We start from the raw sequence: 22,353 nt of genomic DNA, 5'->3' as shown, positions 1-22,353 counted from the left end.
GAAAAGGAAGATTCTCTTAAAAGTTGAAGTAGAGACAACCATGTTATAATCTGGAAAAGAAGTTGACTTATATTTTCCCCTGCCCTGAGACTTAAAGTGATGATCTAGTGGAGAAAATTTCAGGGTAAAAAATTCAAGCAATGGCAAGAATATTTCTAGCAGCTTTTAGCCAAGTTTACTGTGATAATAAGGAACAGAAAGATTTTTTTAAAAACTTGTAGTTTGGCAAATACAATGGGGGCTAAGGAAGTTGTGGTAGTTAAAGAGATTGTAGCCATGAAAGAGATGCTAATTCTTTACCCATAGACAATAGAAAAGATGGCTTGAGGGCACCTCAAGATCACACCACCTGAGGCTCAAGGGAGTTAGAGGTAAAGGTTCCTTTGAGAAGAGGCCAGTGAGGCTCCCTGCTTGCACAGGTAGTGGGAGGGAGCCTGGGAGGTTATTTCCCATGCTCAGCCACCTAGCACTCAGGGAAATCTGCCTCATGGTCCCTGGAGACTTAGCTACTGCTCAAGATAGTAGCAGACCTTGGCATCAACCATGTGGTTCTGGTTCTGCAGGATGGCAGGATGCTGGAGGGGGTCATTGTGGCTTCCACTGAGGTGTCAAAGGAAGGCCTAGGAGGCCAGGCATAGTGCCCAGGGTCAGAGTCCCTGTGGGCAGCCTCTTAGAGGGTGATGTGTGGAGATGTGAGCAGGAAGCTAAAGCTGCAGTGGAGACCTCCAAGATTGAGAAATTCCAGGGCTGGGGAACGCTGCAGGAGGTGAACAGAGACAGGCAGGAGAGAGGCCCCTTGGGCTGCAACCAGCAAAGCCATGGGGCCGAGCTACCCAAGCCCTTTGGACACATCATCAACATGCCTTGTGCCCAGATGCTGGACGTGGAGCTCCAGGACTTGTTGGCCCCGATGGATTTCAGTCTTGCCTTGGTCACAGACCTTCTTTCTGTGCCCCTGTTTCTCCTTATGAAATGGAAATGTCGACTCTGTGCCTTTATATAAATTTGTTCCACATAACTGGCTTTTGATATCTTCAGGAGCTTTCACTGAAGTCTGCCTTGAGTCTCAGAGGAGAGATTGGACTTGGACTTTAGGACAATGTTTAACTGTTAAGACTGTGGGGTTCTTGGAAATGGAGTGCATTAGGAAATGGACTCTGGGGGCCAGGTCTGGATATGTTGTCCCCGAGCCTCATCTATGAGACGTTGCAGAACACTGAAGTGAAATGATCAGGTTAGGGGACTGTAACCTAGTCGGTGCACTGACCCACTGACATGGGTTACCTGGTGGTGACTGCAGGCAGTACTGTGGGGCTGGAGGAATAGGTCACTGGGTGTGCCATTGGGTCACACTTTGTCCCTGTTGAGCAGGAGCTCTTTCTGCTTCCTGGTGGCCACTCCCTCTGCCATGAGGTTCTGTGTCTCCTCAAGTCCAGTGCTGTGGTGTTGGTGGTCTATGGACTAAGACCTCTGAAACCATGAGACAAATAAACTTTCCTGCTTTAAAATTGTCCTTGCCAGGTTGGTTTGTTTTGATTTCTTTTTTAATCACAGAAGCAAAAAGGCTGACGACAACACTCTGCAGAGGCAAAATGTAGAGTTATGTTGTTTTTCTTTTTTGAAAAAATTTATTTTTTGATAATATATATGTATACATTTTTGGCAATGGCCACATTGAACCAATTAATAGATGCTACTTATTCTTTGTGATAAGACACTTAAATTCTACTCTCTTAGAGAGTTTCAAGAACATGTTACATGCCGGGTGCTGTGGCACATGCCTGTAATCCCAGCAGTTTAGGGGGGTAAGGCCAGAGAATCACAAGTTCAAGGCCAGACTCAGCAGTTTAGTGAGGCTCTAAGCAACTTAGGGAGACTCGGTCTCAAAATAAAAAACTAAAAGGGCCAGGGATGTGGTTTACTGGTTGAGTGCCTCTGAGTTCCATCCCTGGTACAAAAAAATAAATACGTAAAGTTACATTGTCATCCCCTGTAGCCACTATGCTGTAAGACCCCCTTGAGCCCTGGCCCCTAATGGAGTGTGTCTCTGGGGCCCTCCCTCACCCTCTGCCCACTCCCACCTGGGCCTCCACCCTTCCCTTCTTCAGGCTCCACTAGAAGGTGGGGCTGCGTGCTGTGCCTGGCCTCAATCCTTTGGCCTGATGCTCTTGGGGTTCATCACGGGCTGCGAGGACAGAATCTAACTCTGGGAGGCCCAGCATCCTCCACCGACACTCAGGCATGTTTTCCCCTCCTTTCTTCAGTCTTGGTTGGGGCCCTGAACACGGCAGCGACTCCCCTTCAGCACGGGCTTTGGTTTCCCTGGATGAACTCCTCTCACCAGCCACACTGGACACCCTTAATGTAGGAAACCAGAACACAGGGCACCCAGCACAGGTGTGACCTGCCGGTGTGGCACAGGCCTCAGGATGAGCCAGCAAGGCACAGAGGCCTTGCCCGTGGACTCTGAGGTGCAGAGCCGCTGGGCCTGCAGAGATCCGCTCGGGGACACATGTCCAGGACACAGTCCTTAGTCCACTGTGACCCCAGAGCAAGAATGGAACCCCCAAACTGCTCTCCTGCCCAACCAAGGAAGGTCCCACAAAGAGCCAGCCAGAGGAGTGAGCTTCAGGCAACAGGATTCGCGTGAACTGTGTCAGCCTCACAGACAGCAGGAAAAGCAGCCACCAACAGCCTGTTCCCAGGAAAGCACCGCCCCAGAGCTTCGCAAGTGACTTCAGGCCCAGGGCAAGTGACACAGTGACAGGAGCCATGAGGAAAACCAGAACCCAAGTGCTAGGCCCAAGAAGGACAGGACAGAGAGGCACATGGGACCTGGCTAAGGCCATGGAAAGAAGCAAAATTTAAAAGGAGATTTCAGGTCCACAGTGGAATGAGCCTGAGGGAAAGAGACTTGGAGGGGGAGGTGACTGAGGGGACACGCAGAGCCCATTAGACACTGCAGACTGAAGAGAGGTGGCACACAGAGTCAGGTGGAGAGCGGCCATCGCTCAGGCCCATCCCTGGACAAGAGAGCAGTACGAACACCAGGCAAGTCGTCCCCCAGCCCCGGCCATTTCCCCCCAACACACAGAATGTCCAACTCTATTTCAAGGCAGAGTTTTCAGTGACATTTTAACTATTATTCCTCTTCAGTGGCTTTTAACAGTAAATTTTGGAAATTATTCATCTGAGCACTTGAAAGGACACCAGATCACCTCTACAAAGGACATGGGCTGACCTGGGCCTCTCACCAGCCACACTGGACACCAGAACAACAGGTGTCCCCTGCAGGATGCTGAGGAGGGACAAGAGCATGTGTCTAGGCCATCAAGCCTCCTGAAGTGTAAGAGGCAGGGACCATGTCCATGACCTGAGTCACCCAGGTCCATGTTCAAGGCCTGCCTCGGTGACATAGAGAGACCATGTGTCAAAGTAAAATAAAAAGGTCTGAAGTAGAGCTCAGGGGTAGAGCACCCCTGGGTTCAATCCCCAATACCAAGAAGGAGGAGGAGGAGGAGGAGGAGGAGGAGGAGGAGGAGGAAAAAGAAGAAGAACAAGAGGAGGAGGAAGAAGAGGAGAAGAATAAGAGGTGGAGGAGAAGGAGGAAAAGGAGGAGAAAGAGGAGGAGGAGGAGGAACAGGAGAAAAAGAAGAGGAATAAGAAGAAGAGGTGCAGGAGGAGGAGGAAGAGAAGGAGGAGCAGAAGTAGAGTAGAAGGATAAGGAGAAACAGGATAAGGAAGAGGTGGAGAAAGAAGAGGAGGAGAAGGAGAAGGAAGAAGAAGAAGGGGTGGTGGAGGAGGAGGAACAAGAGGAGGAGGAGGAGAAGGAGCAGGAGGAGGAGATTGAGGAGGAAGATGGGGAGGGGAGGAGGGCAGGAGGGGAGGAGGAGGAAGGGCCTAGGAGAAGGCAGGCCTGGAGCCACGACACAGGTGGGATTGAGGCAGAGAGGACTGCAGCTCAAGTGGCCTCAGCTGGAAGGACACCGTCTCCCCACAGCGTGCATATTCCACACAAGCAGCTGGTGGCCTCAGCCCACAGCACCACAAGCCAGAGGACATCAGTGTGGCTGCCCGACCTCATGGACACTGCGAACCCTCTCCAAGGAGACGGGTTGCTGATGAAGCCACAGATGGTGGAGGAGCAGCCAGCTGTCCCAGCCCATGCACCCCGAGGACTGGAGCAGTGTGCAGAGCGCAGCCCAGAGGACGTTCTAGAAGCTCTAGTTTAAAGGTGACCAAAGCAGACAAAAAGAAAAGAACCCTTGACAATGGATTGCGGACTCCTTGGGGATGTTCAAATACAGAGCACAGAGTGTGAAATGCAGTCAAGCCTTTGGAGAGAAGGGGGTCCAGGGACGGCTCCAGCCCAGGCGGCCACTGCCTGGCTCCAGCTAGTCCTGCCCATCAATTCCTCCGAGGAGAAAGGGCTCAGGATCCCCCTGCAGTGAAGAGAATCCAGCCCCTGCTCACAGATCAGACAGCGAGTGGTCCTCACTGGCCGAGACACCCCAACTCGGTGCATCCCGGGAGTCCTAGGGCAGATGGGGCAGTGGGAGGAGTCGAGGAAACCTTCAGGGGATCTGAGCATCCTCCTGACGCCATCTCAAAGTCCACTGCAGGGTCAGGTCATTCTTGCACCTTCTCCCCTTCCCTGTCCTGTAGGGAGGGGTCCAAGGAAGGCAGAAGGAGCAGCCGCCAGCCAGTCTCCAAGCTGCGTGCTCCGGTACCCTGCCCTCGCCAGCCTAGTCTCCCAGGCTGACTCAGGGCAGGCACTTCTGCTGGACTCTGGCAGGAGGGAGCGGAGGCCTGTCCTTGGGAACTAGGGTAGAAATGCACTGAGGCTCAGCTTGGTTCAGAGACACCGCTAACCCACACAGCGCCTCTCCCAGGAGGGGCACTCCAGGCCTGCCAAAGCACACTGTGCCGGGTCCTTCTGAGGCCAGCAGGGTGCCCGGGCACTTGGTGGAGCATTGGGAGTCTCCAGCTCCACCCCATCTCAAGGCCTTGTCTGCATAACTCCTGCTGCCTCAGACACAGGGCAGGTGACAGTCACACCAGGGATCTCAGGGGCCTCCCCAGAGCCAGAGCACTCCCTGGTCTCCTCTCCCCTGTGCCCTCCCCAGGAAGGTGTGATGGGTCCCTTCTGCAGGAGCCAGGCACAAGGGAGTCAGATGCAGCCAGCCCAGGAGAAGAGCAAGAGTGGGCCACGGTGGCTGGGGTGGCCAGGCTTGGCAGCCCACAGTCCCTGCACAGACGCTGAGCGATGCTCCACCTGGCCCAGCACCCGGCCCTCCTGGGGCTGCTGCTCTGCCCCTCCAGGTGCTGTGGGCTGAGCCTCCAGTGTGGCCCACTGTCCCCATGGCTTAGGGCAAAGGCCACAGCAAATGAGCTTGCCTGGAGGCCAAAAACTGTGGATCACCCAGGTCACTGCATCCATGACACAGGTGTGCCTCCAGAGGCCTATGGTGGGGGGTAAAGGCACCCCAGCTCCCACAACAGCTCCCACTGCACCCAGGGAAGAGGCAGGGAAGGCCTCCAGGGCTTCCTCTGAAAGGCTCCAAATCTGCACAGGCCAGTCCCCGTCACACTGTGGCCAAGAGGAGCTGCAGGACCTACAGACGGCCTGGGCACATGGTGCCTGCAGTCAGGCTGCTCCTCTGCAGGGTGCAGAGCAGAGGGGCAGGGGCCTGGGGGTGGGCAGGGCTGGAGGCCACAGCAGCTGACAGCAGCCCTGTCCCTAGACAGCAAGACCAGGTGCTTCCTCAGGTCCCGCAGCGGCTCCTCTCCTCCAGCAAATTCCTCAGCAGAGACTAGAGGAGAGCCTCAGAGGGCTAGAGACAGGAGGACCCCAGAGGAGGTGAGTCACAGAGGGCAGGTTCAGAGGGCACCTGAGTAGGACAACCAGAGAGAGGAGGAAGACCTATGTCTGTCACGATGCCACTGAGGAGGCCAGACACAGGAAAGAAGAGCCATGGAGCCACATTCCTGCTGTCCTCACCTCCTGTGCCCCTGGACCTAGGCCTCAGTCACCTCTGTCCTCACCTCCTGTGCCCCTAGACCTAGGCCTCAGTCACCTGTGTCCTCACCTCCTGTGCCCCTGGTCCTAGGCCTCAGTCACCTGTGTCCTCACCTCCTGTGCCCCTGGACCTAAGCCTCAGTCACCTGTGTCCTCACCTCCTGTGCCCCTGGACCTAAGCCTCAGTCACCTGTGTCCTTACCTCCTGTGCCCCTGGACCTAAGCCTCAGTCACCTGTGTCCTCACCTCCTGTGCCCCTGGTCCTAGGCCTCAGTCACCTGTGTCCTCACCTCCTGTGCCCCTGGACCTAAGCCTCAGTCACCTGTGTCCTCACCTCCTGTGCCCCTGGTCCTAGGCCTCAGTCACCTGTGTCCTCACCTCCTGTGCCCCTGGACCTAGGGCTCAGTCACCTGTGTCCTCACCTCCTGTGCCCCTGGACCTAGGCCTCAGTCACCTGTGTCCTCACCTCCTGTGCCCCTGGACCTAGGCCTCAGTCACCTGTGTCCTCACCTCCTGTGCCCCTGGACCTAGGCCTCAGTCACCTGTGTCCTCACCTCCTGTGCCCATGGACCTAGGCCTCAGTCACTTGTGTCCTCACCTCCTGTGCCCCTGGACCTAGGCCTCAGTCACCTGTGTCCTCACCTCCTGTGCCCCTGGACCTAGGCCTCAGTCACCTGTGTCCTCACCTCCTGTGCCCCTGGACCTAGGCCTCAGTCACCTGTGTCCTCACCTCCTGTGCCCCTGGACCTAGGCCTCAGTCACCTCTTGTCCTCACCTCCTGTGCCCCTGGACCTAGGCCTCAGTCACCTGTGTCCTCACCTCCTGTGCCCCTGGTCCTAGGCCTCAGTCACCTGTGTCCTCACCTCCTGTGCCCCTGAACCTAAGCCTCAGTCACCTGTGTCCTCACCTCCTGTGCCCCTGGACCTAGGCCTCAGTCACCTGTGTCCTCACCTCCTGTGCCCCTGGACCTAGGCCTCAGTCACCTGTGTCCTCACCTCCTGTGCCCCTGGTCCTAGGCCTCAGTCACCTGTGTCCTCACCTCCTGTGCCCCTGGACCTAGGCCTCAGTCACCTGTGTTTTCACCTCCTGTGCCCCTGGACCTAGGCCTCAGTCACCTGTGTCCTCACCTCCTGTGCCTCTGGACCTAAGCCTCAGTCACCTGTGTCCTCACCTCCTGTGCCCCTCGACCTAAGCCTCAGTCACCTGTGTCCTCACCTCCTGTGCCCCTGGACCTAGGCCTCAATCACCTGTGTCCTCACCTCCTGTGCCCCTGGACCTAGGCCTCAGTCACCTGTGTCCTCACCTCCTGTGCCCCTGGATCTAAGCCTCAGTCACCTGTGTCCTCACCTCCTGTGCCCCTGGACCTAAGCCTCAGTCACCTGTGTCCTCACCTCCTGTGCCCCTGGACCTAAGCCTCAGTCACCTCCTGTCCTCACTCTCCTGTGTCCCTGGTCCTAAGCCTACAGTCACTTCCTGTCCTCACCTCCTGTACCCCTGGACCTAAGCCTCAGTCACCTGTGTCCTCACCTCCTGTGCCCCTGGACCTAAGCCTCAGTCACCTCCTGTCCTCTCCTCCTGTGCCCCAGTCCCAGGCCTTAGTCAACTTCCCTCCTCATGTCCTTTACCCTGATCCCAGGTCTGCCCTCTCCTCCCCTCCTCGGCTCTCCCTCTTGGCCTCCTTTGCCCACCCCTCCCTGGTCATGGTCCCCTGCCCTTACATGGAGTCTTCTCAGCTTCTCATATCCGCTGCTCATCCCTGCCCTGGTGCCACCTGGCACTCTTCCCTTCCTGTTGGGTCTCCCTACCCTTTCTTCCCAGGACCTCCCTGTGCTGCGGACCCCTGCAGGAGCCCCGCAGCTCACCCCACCTTCCACTCTCTGTGGCCCCTCACCCTCTCCTTCCCAGGGTCCCTTCACAGATGCCCCTCCTGGGCCACACTGTACCAGAGCAGCCCGTACCCCGGGCCCTGGGCTGTTCTCTCAGGCCTCCTTCATCCCAGCTGCATGTGCAGAGCCAGTCCTGCTCTCAGCTCCCGTCCCCTCCCAGGCCTCCCCGTGATGTCAGGGCGACTTCCCATCTTGGCTGCTCTGTGCCCCACCCCCGCAGTCCCGCTACATTCAGGCCTAGGTGACTCGCACTCACTCAGGGCCACGCCTCGGCTCCTGTGTGGCCCACCCCAGCCCAGGGCCTGACAGGTGGTGGACGCAGGCCGCACCTGGGTCCAGGTGGGGGCAGCTGTGCAGGTCTAGGGCAGGGTTGTCTGCCTTAGCCATCTTTCCTGCACCCATCCAGGGGATGTCACAACCCCTTGTTTAGGGCTAGGAGCTCCAGGGGGTCAGCCACAGGACCCAGCACCAGGGACACTGTCCTCCAGGACCTTGCAAATGCCAACCTGGGAGTCCCCAGTCCTCCAGACCAGAGTGCACCCCCCACTGCCACAGCCGGCCTGTCCCTGCAGCCAGCATGATGAGAGAGGGCAGCAGACCTGCGTCCCCCCAGCTGGGAGCTCTAAGAGAAGAAAAAACCTGGCACCCTAGTGACCGCTACAGGGGCAGGCCATCTGCTCCCAGCGCAGGAGTGACTGTACCGCTGGGGGTTGGGTCTCCGTGTGAGTGGATGGCAGAGGGGAAGATAAGGGCCTGGTCCAGCCCACCAGTGGCTGTGCACAGGGCTCCCAGCTGCTGGCCCAGTCGGTGGCCCCCTGCTACTCTCTAGGGCCTCCCGCCTGCAGGGGTTGGGGGGTGGGGGGTTTTGGCTGAGCAGGGAACCACAGTGGTAGCTGGACCCACAGTGACTGAGGGTTCTACAAAAACCAGCACCACCCACCAGCTCTGTGAGCCCAGGGAGAAGACGCACTGGGCCCTGGTGGAGGGTGAGTGGGGCTGGCCCACGGGCAAGAGAATGCAGAGGGACAGGTGGTGTGGGCAGGGGCTAAGCAGCACAGACACAGGCATCAGCAGAGCTCAGCAGGGAAACTGTGTCCCCCGGGACCAATGAAAAGCCCCACCTGCACCCCAGCGGGGCGGAGGCAGGGGGTCGGCTGGGGACTGGGGTGGAGGTCTCTCCCACCAGAGGGCAGAATCTCCAGGGTCTGGGGCTCCCCTGTGCTGGAGGTTTCTGTGTCCCTGGCCACAGGGCAAGCTCACTGTGCCTATGATGACTTCGACTTCTGGGGCCAGGGCACCCTGGTCACCGTCTCCTCAGGTGAGTCCTGTTCTTGGGGACAGCTAGGGTGGATGGGCAGAGCCAGGCCAAGAAGACATTTTTGTATGAGAGCAGCCACAGGGCAGAGGCTGTGCTACTGGTACTTTGATCACTGGGGCCAGGGCACCCTGGTCACCGTCTCCTCAGGTGAGTCCCCTCCAGGTCTCTCTGTTTTCCCTGCCTGGTCCCTGGGCTCTGTACCCCATCTGGGTCCAGTGCTGGAGGGTGTATAGTTGCTGTCTCTGCCAGGTCGCTACAGCCCCAGCCTGGGGGATCGGACGGCGGTGGTGGTCCCGCTAGGCAGAGGGAAGCCTGGCCACAGGCTGTCTGGGAGGGAGAGCTTGCTGGCAGAACTGGGGGCACCCTGGCCACAGGAACCCGGAGCCCCAGGCCAGGGGGCCTGGGCTGTGTCTCCCTGGGCTCTTCAGCCCTTGCCCGTCTCCCTCCCGGCCCAGGCACAGAGCAGGATGCTTTGTGTTTTGTGTTGGGTGAGATGAACTTAGGAGCAGGCCTCTGTGCTGTGGCCAGCTGGGCACGGGCGGCAGGTGGGCAAGGTTTTTGTACTACCCCAAATTGGGGCTGTGGCAATGTGATCAATACTGGGGCCAGGGCACCCTGGTCACCGTCTCCTCAGGTGAGTCCCCTGCAAATCCCTCTGTCTTCCCTGCCTGATCTCTGGGCTCTGTGCCCATCTGGGTCCTGTAGCCCACCTGGGTCCAGCACTGGAGAGTGGACCAGTTGCTGTCTCTGCCAGCCCGGGGGATAGGACTGCCGTGGTGGCCCTGCAAGGCAGAGCCTGGCACAGACTGTCTGGGGAGCAGAGCTGGGGGCACCGTGGCCACAGGAACCCGGAGCCCCGGGCCAGGGCTCCTGGGCTGCCTCTCCCTGGGCTCTTCAGCCTGTCTCCCTCCCGGCCCTGGGGTCCAGGAGCCCAGAGCAGGCTGGGAGCTGCCTGCCTTGTGCTTTGTGTTGGGTGAGATGAACTTAGGAGCAGGCCTCTGGGCTGTGGCCAGCTGGGCATGGGCGGTGAGGTTTTTGTATCACCCCAAACTGGGGCTGTGGCAATGTGATTACTTTGATTACTGGGGCCCTGGCACCCTGGTCACCGTCTCCTCAGGTAAGTCCTTCCAACCTCTCTCCTCTCCTCTCAGAAAGCTTCTGCTGCATTTTGGGGCAAATGAAAGTGGGTCTTGGGCCAAAAGGGGCTGGGGCTGGACTGGGGCCGGCAGGAGGTCGCAGCTCATGCAGACAACTCTCTCTGCCCTGGACTCTGCACCAGGAGTCTCTCTGGGGGTCCAGGCCACACTTGCTTTTGGGGTCCCACTGCCCTCACCTTCAAGGGCTCAATCTTAGGTAGTGTCAGGGCCCTGACTGGCACGGTTCTTGTCTGGGACCCAGCCGCAATTGTCACAATGTGACAATGCATTTGATGTCTGGGGCCAGGGAACCCTGGTGATGGTCAGCTCAGGTGAGTCCTCCGCCCACCTTATCTATCTGGGCATTTCAGGGTCTCCGTGTCACAGCGGCATTCTGGAACTCAGGAGAGGGAGCCGGGGGAGGGCCGCGGCAATGGGAGATGGAGATCCAGGCCCCCTCGTCCCCAGCTGGGCCACGGGAGTCTAGGCAGGGGCATGACTGGCTGGTCTGGGTGAGGGCTCCGGTCTGTGCCAAGCCACATCAGGCATCTTGCGACTGTGGCGTGACTGGGCTTCTGTCTACTCTGAGGCCCTGCGTTTGGGGCAGGGCCTGTTGGTGTCTGTTGGGCTCCTGTGAATTAGGAGCGGTCAGTCAAGGTTCACCGGCAGTCCAGCTTCTGAGGGTCCAGGCTGGAATGTGTGGATTAGGGCCATGAAGGGCTCAGGAGCCGCTGGCCCAGGTGAGGAGAGGAGTGACTGGCCGGCTCCAGTGTGGTGCCAGAGGCCAGCGGCCAGGGGACCATGTCAGGGCAGGCTCCAGGGTTCTTGTGGGGTGCAGGTGGAGACTGCACCATTGTGATTACTACGGCATGGACATATGGGGCCGAGGGACCTCAGTCACCGTCTCCTCAGGTAAGAACAAGGGCTCCTGGCTTTCCTTCTCCGCCACTCTTGGGTTTTCTGAGCACCCAAGACGGGTTCTTGGGATGTGTCCCCGAGGGGACCCATGTGGGCTAGCCAGGAGGGGTCAGGGCCTGGGGAGCCTCCCTTGGCTTCCAGATGCCTTTGGAAAACCGGAATAAGGTCTGGTGCATCCAGTGGAGAAAGGGAGCCTCTGGAAGGGGGCTCAGGGTGGGAGGCCGTGTTTTGGGTGAGTTGCTAACAAAGAGCAGAACCCGTCGGGGGTCTGGATGATGTTCAGTGTTGGAGCCGGTGTTGGCTGAGGAGTGTGCCTCAGTGACAGCCCCTGAAGAAGGGCTATGGCGCTTGGGAGAGCGTGGAATAGAGGGCTTTCCTTAGAATCCTGAGGTGTGCTGTGTGCCAGGCGGTAGTTTAACTTCTATAAAGTTAACTCTGAGTGACTGAGAAGCCTCGGTCCTGGTGAGTGGGCAGCTACAGTCCTGGCAGGGACACAGGGACCAGGGGAGCCAGGCTCTGAGAGGACAGTCCCTGGCAGGAGCTTGGAAAGGCTCACTTCTTAGTGTCTGCATAGTGGTTGCCAACAAAAATGGCAAGAAAATTGTGACTTAAAAATACGAGAGGTTTTTAGTAAGTTCGGTTTTTATTGAAAACTGTTTGCAGTGAACAACTGTAAGTCCTGTCTGCAATGTCTGATTCGGGACTGGCTTTGACAGCAAGGAAGCTAATTTATTTTTTTAATTAATTGAACAGTGGTGAGCTGGATGATGAGTGGGTCCAAGATGGCTTCAGCAGTTGGGGGGGTGGGGGGACACAGCCCCTCCACCCTCCACAGGTGGCAGGAAGCAGGCCACATGGAGAGTCTATTTCAGGAAGCAAAAAAACACCATAGGTAAATTTATAGCTGTGGTAAGAGGAAGTGGCACTGAAAGGCTCGCCAGCAGCATAGATCCGAAAGTTCCTCAGCAAAACAACACCTGCACGATTTGCATTTCTAAAATAAGGTGGGGGTGCTGGCGGGAAGTGCCTGGGCCTCTTTCAGCTGTGCGGTTTCAGTCTTGGCTTATGGATTCTAGTTTGTTCAGACTTGACTGACCAACTTCAAAGCTGTTTTCATTTTCAAAGCAAGATGTATATGAAAGTGAACAGTCTTGGGGCAGTTTATTAATGTACTTAGAAAACTTTTTGTAAATTACTTTGTTGTCCTCCATGTGACAATTAATCTCAACCCTTTAACTAAAGCCTGCGGCATTATTTTTACAGTGACTCTTTACGATTTTTAAGCCAGTCCGTTTACTCTGTGATTAAGAGACACTTAGACATTCTGGAAAGATGCCTTTTGAAGTTATTTTTGAGACCACTTTTCCAATATTCATTTTAGAATAAATTTTAGATGAAGGGTGAAGAGTTGTCTTGAATTACTTCAGTTAAAGGTGGTAGTTCGTGAATTAAGAGAAAATCCAGCAAGACAGTTAGTGCAAAAAAAAAAAGAATGCAGGCACTGGCCCGAAGATGAGGCTCTCTTCCTGACCACACTGGCTGGGCTTCTTGTCCAGGGAGCGCTGGCAGGGGTCTGAGAGCAGGTTGCTCCTGGCCTGGCCTGGGCCTGGGTCCCCCAGGACCGCCTGGACCTGGGAATGTGTGGGCCCGGCTGCTGCCACCAGGCCAAGTGGCTAATCGTGAATCAGCTGGATATAATGCACTTGGAAGAATCAAAGACCCTCGGGACCTCCCTGTGACCCGGCACCCAACGTGGTAAGAGAGGCAGTGCCCACTGCCAAGGCCGCTTTTCTGGAAAGTCTGTACTGATGTTTCCTCCGATTTGAAGGGGAACGGATCTTTTGGGAAGAGAAGGCTTTTGTGAGGCCCTTGAGGGGCCGTTGTCTAGGATCCATTTTGAACTTCTCCTGAAGTCCCCGTTGAGGGGAAATGGGCAGGAGGGGCTCTAGTGCTTATTACCTTGATGGTTCTGCTCTTGATGCTTTTCAATTCACAACGCTCTACTGACACTGTCTCAGCTTAGGTTACAAATGCAGCTCTGGCTTTTAGATGGTTATGGTGCTTCTAAAGAGCTTCATGGCAAACAGAAGAATTTTAAGTGGCAAATTTAGATAAAATGACTTTTCTGGTCGTTGTCACTAATGGTTTTAATCTAGAGGGAGCTTAGCATTGGGGGTTAATTTTAGTCTTGGAAGAAGGAGTCCAGGCTAAAGGATGCTGTCTCCTGGAAGTCAGGCTCTGAGGGAGACGACCCAGAGTGCTTCCCCTGACAGAGCAATGCCCGGGATTCTGGCAGGAAAGGGATTTTTCATTGTTGTTAGGAAAGACCCTACATTCTTGATCTAAATCTCAAGATGTTTCAGTGAATTTGAAGTTGTCAGGATATAGTCTTCCCTGCTGTTCAAGATTGCTCTGCAGCCGAGAGCCAAGCAGAATAGGGTAGGAGACGGAAGCCAGCAGGGCTGTGCAGGACCCAGGAATGGGGTGGCTTTAGCTGAGGTCTGCTGGGCTGTGCTGGGCTGAGCTGAGCTGGGCTGAGCTGAGCTGGGCTGAGCTGGGCTGAGCTGGGCTGAGCTGAGCTGGGCTGAGCTGGGCTGGGCTGGGCTGGGCTGAGCTGGGCTGAGCTGGGCTGAGCTGGGCTGGGCTGAGCTGGGCTGAGCTGAGCTGGGCTGAGCTGGGCTGAGCTGGGCTGAGCTGGGCTGGGCTGGGCTGAGCTGGGCTGGGCTGAGCTGGGCTGAGCAAAGCTGAGCTGGGCTGGGTTGAGCTGGACTGAGCTGAGCTGGGCTGAGCTGGGCTGAGCTGAGCTGGGCTGAGGTGGGCTGGGTTGTGCTGAGCTGGCTGGGCTGAGCTGGGCTGAGCTGAGCTGGGCTGAGCTGGGCTGAGCTGGGCTGTGCTGTGCTGAGCTGGCTGGGCTGAGCTGGGCTGAGCTGGGCTGAACTGGGCTGGACTGTGCTGAGCTGGTTGGGCTGAGCTGGGCTGGGCTGAGCTGGACTGAGCTGGGCTGAGCTGGGCTGAGCTGAGCTGAGCTGGGCTATGCTAGGCTAGGCTAAGCAGAGCTGGGGCTGGGCTGGGCTGAGCTGTGCTGAGCTGGCTGGGCTGAGCTGGGCTGGGCTGAGCTGGGCTGGGCTAAGCAGAGCTGGGTTGAGGTGGCTGGGCTTTATGGGCTGACTTGGCCTAAGCTAAGCTCGCTCCGCTGAGCTGAGCTGGGCTAAGCAGGGCTGGGCTGAGCTGGGCTGAGCTGGGCTAAGCAGAGCTGAGCTGGCTGGGTTGGGCTGGGCTGGGCTGAGCTAAGCAGAGCTGGGCTAGGCTAAGCTGTCTGGGCTGAGCTGGGCTGGGCTGAGCTGGGCTGGGCTAAGCAGAGCTGGGCTGAGGTGGCTGGGCTTGATGGGCTGACCTGGGCTAAGCTAAGCTCGCTCCACTGAGCTGGGCTAAGCAGAGCTGAGCTGAGCTGGCTGGGTTGGGCTGGGCTGAGCTGAGCTAAGCAGAGCTGGGCTAGGCTAAGCTGTCTGGGCTGAGCTGAGCCAGGGCTAAGCAGAGCTGATCTGAGCTGGGCTAAGCAGAGCTGGGCTGAGCTGGGCTGAGCTGGGCTGAGCTGGGCTGACCTGGCTGGGCTGGCTGAGCTGGGCCGGCCTGAGCTGAGCTGGGCTAAGCAGAGCTAGGCTGGGCTGAGCTGGGCTGAGGTGGGCTAAGCAGAGCTGGGCTGGGCTGAGCTGGGCTCGGCTGGGTTGAGCTGAGCTAAGCAGAGCTGGGCTGGGCTGAGCTGGATTGAGCTGGGCTGAGCTGGGCTAAGCAGAGCTGGGCTGGGCTGGGCTAAGCTGGGCTGAGCTGGGCTGAGCTGGGCTAAGCAGAGCTGGGCTGGGCTGGGCTGGGCTGGGCTGAGCTGGGCTGAGCTGGGCTAAGCAGAGCTGGGCTGGGCTGGGCTGGGCTGGGCTAAGCAGAGCTGGGCTGGGCTAGGCTGGTCTCGGCTAAGCAGAGCTGGGTTGAGCTGACTGGGTTGGGCTGGGCTGACCTGGGCTAAGCTGAGCTGGGCTAAGCAGAGCTGGGCTGGGCTGGGCTGGGCTGGGCTGAGCTGAGATGGGCTAAGCAGAGCTGGGCTGACCTGGCTGGGCTGGCTGAGCTGGGCTGAGCTGGGCTAAGCAGAGCTGGGCTGAGCTGGGCTGACCTGGCTGGGCTGGCTGAGCTGGGCTGGCCTGAGCTGAGCTGGGCTAAGCAGAGCTAGGCTGGGCTGAGCTGGGTTGAGGTGAGCTAAGCAGAGCTGAGCTGAGCTGGGCTGGTCAAGGCTGGCCTGAGCTGGGCTAGGCTGGGTTGAGCTGAGCTAAGCAGAGCTGGGCTGGGCTGAGCTGGGCTAAGCAGAGCTGGGCTGGGCTGGGCTTGGCTGGGCTAAGCAGAGCTGAGCTGGGCTGAGCTGGGCTAAGCAGAGCTGGGCTGGGCTGGGCTTGGCTGGGCTAAGCAGAGCTGGACTGAGCTGGGCTGGGCTGGGCTGGGCTAAGCTAAGCAGAGCTGGGCTGAGCTGGCTGGGTTGGGCTGGGCTGACCTGGGCTAAGCTAAGCTGGCTCCGCTAAGCTGAGCTGGGCTAAGCAGAGCTGGGCTGGGCTGGGCTGAGCTGGGCTAAGCAGAGCTGGGCTGGGCTGGGCTTGGCTGGGCTAAGCAGAGCTGGGCTAAGCAGAGCTGGACTGAGCTGGGCTGGGCTTGGCTGGGCTAAGCAGAGCTGAGCTGGGCTGAGCTGGGCTAAGCAGAGCTGGGCTGGGCTGGGCTTGGCTGGGCTAAGCAGAGCTGGACTGAGCTGGGCTGGGCTGGGCTGGGCTAAGCTAAGCAGAGCTGGGCTGAGCTGGCTGGGTTGGGCTGGGCTGACCTGGGCTAAGCTAAGCTGGCTCCGCTAAGCTGAGCTGGGCTAAGCAGAGCTGGGCTGGGCTGGGCTGAGCTGGGCTAAGCAGAGCTGGGCTGGGCTGGGCTTGGCTGGGCTAAGCAGAGCTGGGCTAAGCAGAGCTGGACTGAGCTGGGCTGGGCTGGGCTGGGCTAAGCTAAGCAGAGCTGGGCTGAGCTGGCTGGGTTGGGCTGGGCTGACCTGGGCTAAGCTAAGCTGGCTCCGCTAAGCTGAGCTGGGCTAAGCAGAGCTGGGCTGGGCTGGGCTGAGCTGGGCTAAGCAGAGCTGGGCTGGGCTGGGCTTGGCTGGGCTAAGCAGAGCTGGGCTAAGCAGAGCTGGACTGAGCTGGGCTGGGCTGGGCTGGGCTAAGCTAAGCAGAGCTGGGCTGAGATGGCTGGGTTGGGCTGGGCTGACCTGGGCTAAGCTAAGCTAGCTCCGCTAAGCTGAGCTGGGCTAAGCAGAGCTGGGCTGGGCTGGGCTGAGCTGGGCTAAGCAGAGCTGGGCTTGGCTGGGCTTGGCTGGGCTAAGCAGAGCTGGGCTAAGCAGAGCTGGACTGAGCTGGGCTGGGCTGGGCTGGGCTAAGCAGAGCTGGGCTGGGCTAGGCTGGGCTTGGCTAAGCAGAGCTGGGCTGAGCTGACTGGGTTGGGCTGGGCTGACCTGGGCTAAGCTAAGCTGGCTCCGCTGAGCTGAGCTGGGCTAAGCAGAGCTGGGCTGGGCTGGACTGGGCTGGGCTGAGCTGAGCTGAGCTGGGCTAAGCAGAGCTGGGCTGACCTGGCTGGACTGGCTGAGCTGGGCTGAGCTGAGCTGGGCTGAGCTGGGCTGACCTGGCTGGACTGGCTGAGCTGGGCTGAGCTGGGCTGGGCTGAGCTAGGCTGAGCTGGGCTGGGCTGGGCTGAGCTAGGCTAGACTGAGCTGGCTGAGATGGATGAACTGAGCTGGGCTGACGGGGCTTAGATGGGCTGAACTGGGCAGGGATGAGATGGGTGAGCTCCCATGGGTTCAACGGAGCTGGGCTAAGCCAAGCTGAACCACACTTAGCTGAGCTGAGGTCACGTGAAGTGGACTGGGCTGAGCTTCACTGAGCTATATTAAACTAAATTGTCTAAACTGAGCTGGGCCGATCTGGGCTTGGATGAGCTGGGCTGTTTGGGGTTATTCTGGGCTTAGCTGGGTTAGTTGCTATAGCAAGGGTGAAGTAGCTGAGCTGGGCTGGTCTCTGTGACTTGTGCTGAGCTGGGTGAGGTGACCTGAAATGCATGGGCAGAGCTGCCCTAGACTGGGCATAGCTGAAAGGTGCTGAGCTAGATTCAGCAGGGCTTATGGAAGTTCAGCTCCTTTAGCAAGTCTGAAGAGACTGTTTGGGGCTGGATTGACCTCTGCTGGGCCACATGGAGCCTGCTGAGCTGAGCTGGCTGTGCCGGTTGGTCCTGGCCAACACTGTCTGGGCAGATCTTTGTGATCCACTGTGCTTCCCACACACTGCCTGGAGCTGCCTGTCTGGGGAGATTTCAGGGTGAGCTTCTGTGCCCGAGTTGGGTGCTGTGGGAGCTGAGCCTGCCAGTGCTGAGGGCCAGTGCCCAGGAAGAGGCAGAGCTGGCGCAGGCTTGAGCTTGAGCCGAGCCTCCTGCATGGGGAGCCGGGATGCAGGCCTGTCCCTGAGTGCAGGTGTCAGTGCTGCCTGTGGCCAGCTCGACATGTGCTGTTGGGAGCCCCTTCCCACCCTCCTGACTTTAAAAACTGGGGTCCTACAGCCAGAGGCCCTCCCGCTGCCCCAGAAGCCTCACATCAGTTCAGCTGTCACCTGACCTCCTGCCACAGCCAGCCTCGTCTGTGCAGGCCGGGGGCCTACAGGAGGCTCAGCACTGGAGCGAGCTGCAGTGGGGTGGGGGCTGGGAGAAACCCCTGACCAGCAGGGCGCAGGAGGCGACTTCTCACCCTTCCCTTTCTTTTTGTGCCTCGGGGTCCTCAGCGAGCCAGTCGTCCCCTAGCCTCTTCCCCCTCGTTTCCTGTGAGAGCCCCTGGTCCGACGAGAGCCTGGTGACCGTGGGCTGCCTGGCCAAGGACTTCCTGCCCAACACAGCCACCTTCTCCTGGAACTTCAAGAACAACACAGCCATCCGTCAGGGTGTCAGGACCTTCCCTTCGACGATGGTGCAGGGCAAGTATGCCGCCACCTCTCAGGTCCTGCTGTCCTCCAAGGACGCCTTTCAGGACCCCGACGAGTTCCTGGTGTGCAGAGTCCAGCATGGCGGTAACAACAAACACAAGGAGGTGCCCCTCCCAGGTGAGGTTGGAAACCCTCTGTCCTGGCTGGAGGGAGCTATGAGGGATGCTTCGCAGGCTGAGCTGACACCTTGTCCCTTATCTCAGGTATTGGAGTGGACCAGTCCCCCAACGTGAGTGTGTTCATCCCATCTCGAGACTCCTTCTCTGGTCCCGGCAAACGCGAGTCCAGCCTCATCTGCCAGGCCACGGACTTCAGTCCCAAGCAGATCACAGTGTCCTGGCTCCGGGAGGGAAAGGTCTTGACGTCTGGCTTCACCACGGGCCCAGTGACCGCAGAAACCAGTGGGTCCCAACGCTCAACCTTCAGGGTCTCCAGCACACTGACCATCACTGAGAGCGACTGGCTGAGCCAGCACGTGTTCACCTGCCGCGTGGATCACAGGGGACTCACCTTCCAGAAGAACGTGTCCTCCGTGTGTGGCGCCAGTGAGTGCCCCAGTCCCGGGCCCAGCACTCCCCATACCCTGCCAGGGCACCCACACAGGTTCCCTCAGGTGGTGCCTGCCCCCCAGACCTGCCGTCTGCTGCCCGGGCCTGGGCAGGGGCAGAGGCAGCAGAAGCAGCAGTTGGGTGGGGTGGGGGGAGTCACCCCTGCTGCAGCAGGACACCAGGGCTGGGCGGATCTGCTGCCACTCCTGGGGAGCTGCCCCCAGTCTCATGGCCACCCACCACTCAACCAGCATTCTCTCCACAGCAAGTCCACCCACAGGCATCCGGGTCTTCACCGTCCCCCCGACCTTTGCCGGCATCTTCCTCACCAAATCAGCCAAGCTGTCCTGCCTGGTCACAGACCTGGCCACCTACGACAGCCTGACCATCACCTGGGCCCGCCAGAATGGAGAGTCTCTGAAAACCCACACCAACATCTCCAGCAGCCACCCCAACGGCACCTTCAGTGCTGTGGGCGAGGCCAGTGTCTGCGTGGAAGACTGGGAGTCCGGGGAGCAGTTCACATGCACAGTGACCCACAATGACCTGCCCTCACCGCTGAAGGAGATCATCTCCAAGCCCAGGGGTAGGTTCGGCCCCCAGCACCCCTGCTCCCAGGATCCCCCCGTCCCACCTTCACTCACCACCGTCTCTCTCCTCACAGAGGTGGCCAGGCACTCCCCGGCCGTGTACCTGCTGCCGCCAGCCCGGGAGCAGCTGGCCCTGCGGGAGTCGGCCACGGTCACCTGCCTGGTGAAGGGCTTCTCTCCCCCGGATGTCTTTGTGCAGTGGCTGCACCGGGGGCAGCCCGTGTCCTCAGACAAGTACGTGACAAGCGCCCCGACGCCTGAGCCCCAGGCCCCGGGCCTCTACTATGCCCACAGCATCCTGACAGTGACCGAGGAAGACTGGAACTCAGGCGATGTCTTCTCCTGCGTCGTAGGCCACGAGGCCCTGCCACACATGGTGACCGAGAAGACTGTGGACAAGTCCACTGGTAAACCCACCCTGTACAACGTGTCCCTGATCATGTCTGACACGGCCAGCACCTGCTACTGACCCGCTGGCTACCCGCCAGTCCAGGTCCTGGGGTCCCTTCGCTGTGTGTGCACACTAACTGCATCAGTGGAGTGAGATGCCACGTTTTATAAAAATCAGAATAAAAAGATCCGTTCAAAAGATGCTGGTCTTGAGTGTGCGATGCTCTCACCTGCTGTGTCCCTCGTGCCCTCCACGCGACCCCTCCTGCCTCGCCACCTGCCACCCGCAGCCTCCCAGGGCACAGGGCAGGCAGTCGCCACACTCTTCCTCTAGCTGCTTCCAGAAACAGCCAAAAGCTCTGCCACACCACACATGCTCACACCTGCATACACAGACACTCGCACACACGGGCTCCCATGTCCCCGCACACACAGACATGCACACCCACGTCCTGGCACACACAGACACACACACACACACTGACAGGCAGGCACATGGACTCCCCAGGCACAGACGCGCCAGGCAGGGACACACAGCACACCCAAGCACACTCACCTGTGCTCACGAGCACGTGGACGCACTCTGCAGGCCCGCCCTGGGCAGGACCCCCACCCGGGCGGCAGTCCACCACACTCTGGAGCCCTCCCTGCACTGCTGCCTCAGGGCTTCCCGCTGGCCTCTGCTTGTCCTTCTCTGTGTGTGTGGAGATGCTTCCATGGCTCGGCCCGCCTGGACTTTTGCCAGGGCTGCTGTCCTCAGGCCCAGGGCTCAGAGCACCACCCTGGCTCTGCCACTGCAGCTTCTTGGGGAGTCCCAGCCTGTGTCCTGTGGCAGCTGCCCCAGGGACTGAGGGCCTCCTGTCCAGGCTCTCGGTGGAGGCTGTGGGTAACCCCAGCAGCCACCTGTGAGAGAAGCAGGATCCAGGACACATCCTGACAGAGGAGGCAGTGTCCAGATATGCCCTGAGGGCAGTAGGTGGCCCTGGGTGCCCCTCGGATAAGGACACCTTGGGAGCTCTGTCTGAGCGGTCTGCCCCGCCAGCACCCACCTTGCTCCCCAACCTGGAGAACAGCAGGCAGGAGAAGGCCCAGGGGGCTCGAGGCCTCTGTGGGGAAGACAGGGACCCAACAAGGTCACCAGACACACAGCCCAGCCTGCGGCCACCTCCTAGAAATCCCCCATGTGCTCAGCCCTTGGAGGCCTGGGGTTCAGTTGTCCCCGAGGGCCACAGACCCCACTGAGCACCCGTGTCCTTCCAATGTCTGTCTGTCTGTCCAGTCCCAAGAGCTATCGTGCTGATAGGGCAGGACCAGCCAGCCAGGACATCCCCACATGGACTTTGCTCTGAGCAGGGGATGGAGTGGCCGAGTGCTGGCAGAGTAAGGAGGGGAGGGCCTCAGCCCCCAGCTCCCTCTGCCCATCCCAATCCCAGGACACAGGGAGCCCCCACACTGTGCAGCCCAGGTACTGGGCTAACTCCTCAAGGAAAGTCCACTCTGCTGCAGTCCCCACCTCTGCCCTCCTGCACCTGTCTGTGTGCCACATCATCTTGCTCTCTGTGCCACCCCAGGGCTCTGAGGACCAGGTCCTGGAGTCGCCAGCTCAGCTTGGCCTGTGCTCTGTCTCTGTCCAGCCCCCACGGCTGGGCACCCAGCCCTTTCTGGCTGGATCTCTTCCAGATGGGCCCCAAGAGGCGGGTGGCCAGATGCACTGCTGGCACAAAGCCTGGCTGCTGCTGTGGGCCCAGGCCCAAGCTGACCCTCCTCCCCATGTGTCCCCTTGCAGAGGGGGAGGTGAGCGCCGAGGAGGAGGGCTTCGAGAATCTGTGGACCACTGCCTCCACCTTCATCGTCCTCTTCCTCCTGAGCCTCTTCTACAGCACCACCGTCACCCTGTTCAAGGTAGACTGGCCCTGGAGCTGCAGAGGGGACAGGGGCCCTGGCTGGGTGGCAGTCCTGCCCCACCTCTTAGCTAACCGGGCAGCAATTCACACTGTCTCTGTGGCCCACAGGTGAAGTGACTTATCCGGGGATGGACATCGGAGGTCAAGAGACTGACCAACCGGCAGGGGCACTGCCTCTGGGCCAGGGCAAGCCAGCCTTGTGGCCCATAGACTTGGACCTGAATCCTCCCTGGGTGGCCCTCCAGCTTTGCACTCTAGGACTCAGGCTGCTTTTGACACTGGCCCCAGCCCTGGGCCTGCTGTCCGCCCTGCTTCGCCGAGCGCGTGTGTGTAGCCTGACACCAATACAGTTGTCCTCTCCTGGAAGTGCTCTGTGCCGAAGGGTCTTGTTTCCTTTTCAGACTTTCCATGTTGTGTGGGCATCCTGAGTGAGGAGGCCAGATCCAAAGGGGGCCAAGGGGCAGGGAGCGACCTGGCGAGGCTTGCAAGGTGACACCCCAAAGGAGAGGCCCAGAGGTGGGAGGCCACAGGTGGCTGCTCATGGCTGTGGAGCCTGATGGAAGGACAGTGGCCAGCAGTAAAGAATTCCAGGCCTGGCCTCCTACACAGTCAA

General features: G+C 59.2%; 2 gene segments (V, D, J or C); both read left to right on the top strand.

The window, feature by feature from the left end:
* The window catches only part of LOC101957805 (immunoglobulin gamma-1 heavy chain-like), a 203,225-nt gene that overhangs the window by 143,435 nt on the left and 37,437 nt on the right, over positions 1–22,353 (top strand).
* LOC101973428 (Ig mu chain C region membrane-bound form-like) lies at positions 9,013–22,106 on the top strand. The segment is given in 7 exon segments: positions 9,013–9,223; positions 18,111–18,425; positions 18,512–18,853; positions 19,122–19,442; positions 19,521–19,853; positions 21,623–21,738; positions 21,849–22,106. Coding segments are annotated over 7 exon segments (1,647 nt in total).

Source organism: Ictidomys tridecemlineatus, chromosome 5, assembly GCF_052094955.1.
Source record: "Ictidomys tridecemlineatus isolate mIctTri1 chromosome 5, mIctTri1.hap1, whole genome shotgun sequence".
NCBI lineage: Eukaryota > Metazoa > Chordata > Mammalia > Rodentia > Sciuridae > Ictidomys > Ictidomys tridecemlineatus.
This window is presented reverse-complemented; position numbering and strand designations above follow the sequence as displayed.